This window comes from Orbicella faveolata, unplaced genomic scaffold, assembly GCF_042242905.1.
Source record: "Orbicella faveolata isolate gen_17 unplaced genomic scaffold, um_ofav_v1 contig_1, whole genome shotgun sequence".
Taxonomy (NCBI): domain Eukaryota; kingdom Metazoa; phylum Cnidaria; class Anthozoa; order Scleractinia; family Merulinidae; genus Orbicella; species Orbicella faveolata.
The window spans coordinates 7,490,001-7,494,700 of NW_028301536.1; the positions used below are offsets into that span (position 1 = coordinate 7,490,001).

At 40.4% G+C, this 4,700-nt stretch overlaps 1 protein-coding gene across 1 annotated transcript in view; it reads right to left on the reverse strand.

Moving 5' to 3' along the window:
• The window catches only part of LOC110054661 (uncharacterized), an 8,380-nt gene extending 4,209 nt beyond the window's left edge, over positions 1-4,171 (reverse strand). Inside the window, exons 1-2 of the mRNA XM_020761009.2 lie at positions 2,912-4,171; positions 136-276 (exon numbers count right to left, since the gene is read on the reverse strand). Coding sequence (XP_020616668.1) covers positions 136-276; positions 2,912-3,484 — 714 coding nt within the window. The 5' untranslated portion in view covers positions 3,485-4,171. The remainder of the gene's footprint in view (positions 1-135; positions 277-2,911) is intronic.
• Between the last annotated feature and the right edge of the window lie 529 nt (positions 4,172-4,700).

Sequence of the window (4,700 nt, forward strand, 5' to 3'; positions counted from 1 at the left end):
GTCCTGTCTGAGGCTTAAAAGCCAGACCAAATAGATGTGATAGCATTAAATTAAGTAGACATAAAATATTAATAAAATAGGGTTGTTTTTGTAAACATGGCTGGCAAACATGTGGTTGAGTAACTACTAACTTACTAAATGATTAGGATAGCCACAACACAAATGAACTGTCTTGACTACATCTGAAGCTCTAACTCCATCAAAACAAGTCGCGAGCTGATCAATTCCATACTCTAAAGCTTGCTCAGGAAACCGCATCAAAACTGGTTCATCAACCTATTACCAGGACAATAATAACATTAATGGAATGAAAAAGGTATGCAGGTGTGCTAAGTGGTGGAGATTTTATTATTGGATGGCAAATTTATAGTTTATGAACCTCCTGGAGAAAAGCAAGAAATAGTAAGGATAATATTATTAGAACCATCAGTCCATGAGAAAGATACCTTTAAGTGCCAAGTGTTTCTCTTGTAGTGGTGCAACACATTACCACTCTATATTTGGTGATACGCTACTATATTATGATGTGTGTAATATATCAGGGTAGGGTAAAATCCATTCCAACCCTACTTAAGCATTGGAGTAGCCAGAAGAATATTAAGCTTACAGATGATCTGGATCACAGATGATTGTTCATAAAATCTGCGCTCTGTAGCAGCATCTGGAAGTAGTTACTTCTACTGGATGGGGCAGGTCACCTTCCATTATTTTGTTTGCCTGTCTGGTAAGTGTTTCAAAACGTGTACCATGTCAAAGCCCTAACCCAAGTTATGGGAAGTACTCCCTATTCCCTGGGGTGGAAGGAGGAACTGTGAAAGGATAAGCATGCAGACAATGTAAATAAGAAACTACAAGTTCTACCCTATGCCAGGACTTTTTGTTATCTGGTACTGAAACAGAACTATGACTAACCTCAACTAAGGATGATATAATGAATAAATACACTGCACACCGTCAACGCAGCAAATAATTAAAGGAAGCTATGTATTGTACTGCAGCTGGACATCGTTCAATACCACACATTAAACATCCCACTATTCCCATATACATTGTAAACCTTCCAGTAATCCAGCTCAAAACACAATAAAGTAGAAACTTAAAACTTGAACCAAGACAACACTACCATGATCTCAACTGAGTGTGACGCTAAAGAAGCAGCATATTCAGTAGTTATAAGAAGGGACCCTTCCCATGATCCCCATAACTTCCCCTCAATCCACTCTTGTATCCAATCCTCTTGCCCCCAAAACACATCAATAGCACCTCAGGGTAAGTGCTAGTTTGGCTACATGGGTGTTCAAAATGGCAGCCATGACATAGTGACCACACATCTGATCAAGATCATTTTCTTGCTTACAAAATAGGTGTTCACTGCATATTTACACCAAATGTGTCATAGGAAAATTGACAAATTGTTATTTTATGGTACTTATTTGGTTCCAGGGATGAACATGTCAATCGAATAGAGACATTGTTTGAATCCTTCTGACTCGCCGATATGCACCAGGAGCAGAAAGCAGTTACTGGGGTGGAGAGTGTTACACCACATTGGCACAAGAAGTCAAGGCCGTTCTTATGTAATCTAGTTTTAAAAACTTATCATTGTGCATCCCTATTAAACTAGTGTCAGTGTGAAGGTTAGAAACCTTCTTTTAAAAGGAACAAAATGGTAGTTAATAAGAACTATTGACCCTCCTTAAAAAATCTTGAGAATTGCATCCAATGCTTGAGTCATCCAAGCATTTTAAGGAGGCTGGCAACCGTTTCCAGCATACTTTGAAGGATGCATTATTACCACTGTTTATCAAGTGATGCTACAATATTGGTATCACATAAAATGCCCAGCCATTGGTAAACCAATATGTTTTGGTAATGTTTATGGCATAACAGATTACCATAGCAACAGTACAACCTGTTAAAAACCCTTAATTTTAGATTTAAGGGCTTATCGCTCAAAATCAAGCTTGGTGACCCCCACTTGTTATAAACAATTTGTGATAACCATATGGTAACATGCAACTTTTCACAAAGAAATAAAAAATTCTTTCTAGCAAGTTCAGAGCCATTACAATGTGCCTACTCTAACCAAGGCCACCAGACCAAATTTCCTACAAATTTAACAAATAAAAATTGTGGCAGTTAACAATAGTTTTCCAACAAATTATTGATATAATCAAGCTTTACATTACAAAGGCAACAGATTTGTGGTCATTTTGATTAGTAACTATCCAAAACTTTTAAAATGCCAGTGGTCAAGCTTCAGTGGCCTTGGTTGGAGTAGTCGCTCTGTAACTTTCCTTAAATTTAAGGTGCCTCTGTACCCCCTAAACAGAATTTGAGATTGATAGAGGAAATATTTGATTGGGCCTTCCGGCCCTCATCAACAATCACCCCATAGAAACCTAGAGCTCATAAATCAATCAGAGAGATCAAGAGAGCTGTCCGATACAGGTGTCCATAAGGCTAAGGAGAGCTTGCCTGGACAAGTGGGGGTGGAGGGGGGGAGGGGGGGGGGGGGGCAGTGAATCCCATACAAAAAGGATAGAGGTGCTCATCATACCTTTTAGGGGATAAAAAAGCGGTTTTGATACCCCTTAGGATGTTCAGCCTCACAAGGTCCACAGTGGGAGCTTTCACAGTACCATTTAGGGTACTGAGTAGAAAAAATACGACAGGAGATATTTGAAAATCAACTTTACCAGTAGAAGGTATTTGAGGCAATTGTCTATATCACTATTAAAAATAATGAAGGTGTCAGTTACTGTGTTGTTTGATACCTCTTAAGAGTGAAAACATTGAAGCCATGGCCACGAAAGACGATCTTGGTAGCCCTTAGAGGTTCTTTTCAAAATTTCTGACGAGTTCCCCCGTCCTTTTGAGAGGGGAGTTCCTCCCAGAGGACTGTACTTACCTGAATGTGTTTACAACCAGCCGATACAAGGTCCTTGATTTCTTTGTTTAAAATCTCTGACAACACACAGCCGAGAACCTTATCATTGTTGTAATACTGATCAACCACTGTGTCCGCGATTGTCATGGGTCCCGGTAGGGTAATTTTCATGGGCCTCTTCGATAAATCTTGCGAATTTTGCCATTCCTTCCAAACCCACGTTTCATTTTCCAGGGGTGATACCTCTTCAACTACTTGAGGTAAAAAAATAGTAGCAGATTCCACCTCTCGAACAGCTTTAGCGCATAAGTTGTGAAAATCAAAACCCTTCATTCTTCTACAAAAGTAATGAATGTAGTTCTCACGCCGAACTTCTCCATCGGTTATCACGTCAACGCCTACTTCGGTAAGGAGTTCAACAATTTCTTTGATGGCTCTTTTAAACAACTCTTCCTTCTCGGATGCTGTGAAATTTTGAAGGAAGCGATTATATCCCTCCACGAAAGTCTTCGCGTATCGTGGCTGAAACCAGTCTGGAATGTTGAGGTAAGAAGGCTTGGGAAAAGAACCGATAACGGTGGTTGAAAGTGGCATGTTAACACGATTTATACTCCAACTCTTAGTTGGTACGAACCAAATATTATCCGATGACGGTGACTAAAAACGGCTAGTGCTCGCTCAAAAGAACGATCGGCAGCCGGCTTCATCTTCATGCTTCCTGCAGGGTGACGTGACGTCGCGTGACGTATGGCTCCGTGGAACACCCCAGCGGGGGAACACCCCAGAAAACAAAACCACCCCTCCGCCTGTGACACAAGCCATGCAACTACAACACAAACGATGGCGAAAAGCATAAAAGTTCGCGCAGTTGGATTAGATTCAGTTCGATTAATCGAACGTTAGGTCAGTTGCGGTTGGTTACGGAGTTCGCGCTTGGTATTTTTTTGACTTTTGTGCTCAGAGAATGCTGTGATTTACACCGCTTTCTAACGTGTAATCCGGGGGTGCAATCCAATCAAAGATATTCAGCCATAAATCAAATCTTGCGAAGTTTGAATAAGGCTTCCCAGCGAAGAATTGAGTCCGCTCAAGTTTCGAGAAGTAGCGATTTTATATATGGTACACTAGCCTGTAGTACAGGCGGAATCGATTTATTAGCTCTCGATTATCGCGCATTAGTATAAATCTACTAGCGTTCTATCACGAATGCTGTTCTCCGATTGGCTACGCTACTCAACAATCGAGAGCGAATAATCTAATTGTTTTAATATAAACCTAGTAGTCGTTCAAACTTTATCTAAATCTTCTTCACAGGCACTTCGAAAACGCCAAGAAGCGGCCGTCATTTTGTTAACAAGGGTAAACTGAGTAGCGCAGCCAATCAGAGAACGGCTTTCGTGATAGAACGCTAGTAGATTTATACCAATTTATACTAATCTGTGATAGATAGTGAGTAGCGTAGCAGTGTGCACTTGTTAACAAAATGACAGCCGCTTCTTAGTGTTTTAGAGGTATTTTTGAGGAGGATTTATATAAAGGTTTGAACGACTAGTAGATTTATACTAAAACAATTAGATTATATTCGCTCTCGATTTCTATGCGTGATAGTTGACTCGGACTGCGCCCTCGTCAACTATCACGCGACAGAAATCTGGAGCTCATAATGTAATTGCTAAATAGAAATCTCGAGCTCATAATCTAATCGTTTAATATAGTCCCAATTTAAGACGCTGCGAAAGCACTTCCTGCACAACCCGAATAGAACAAAATTCTTGCGCAGAAAATTGCCCAGCTCCAAGGGGGTTTAGGG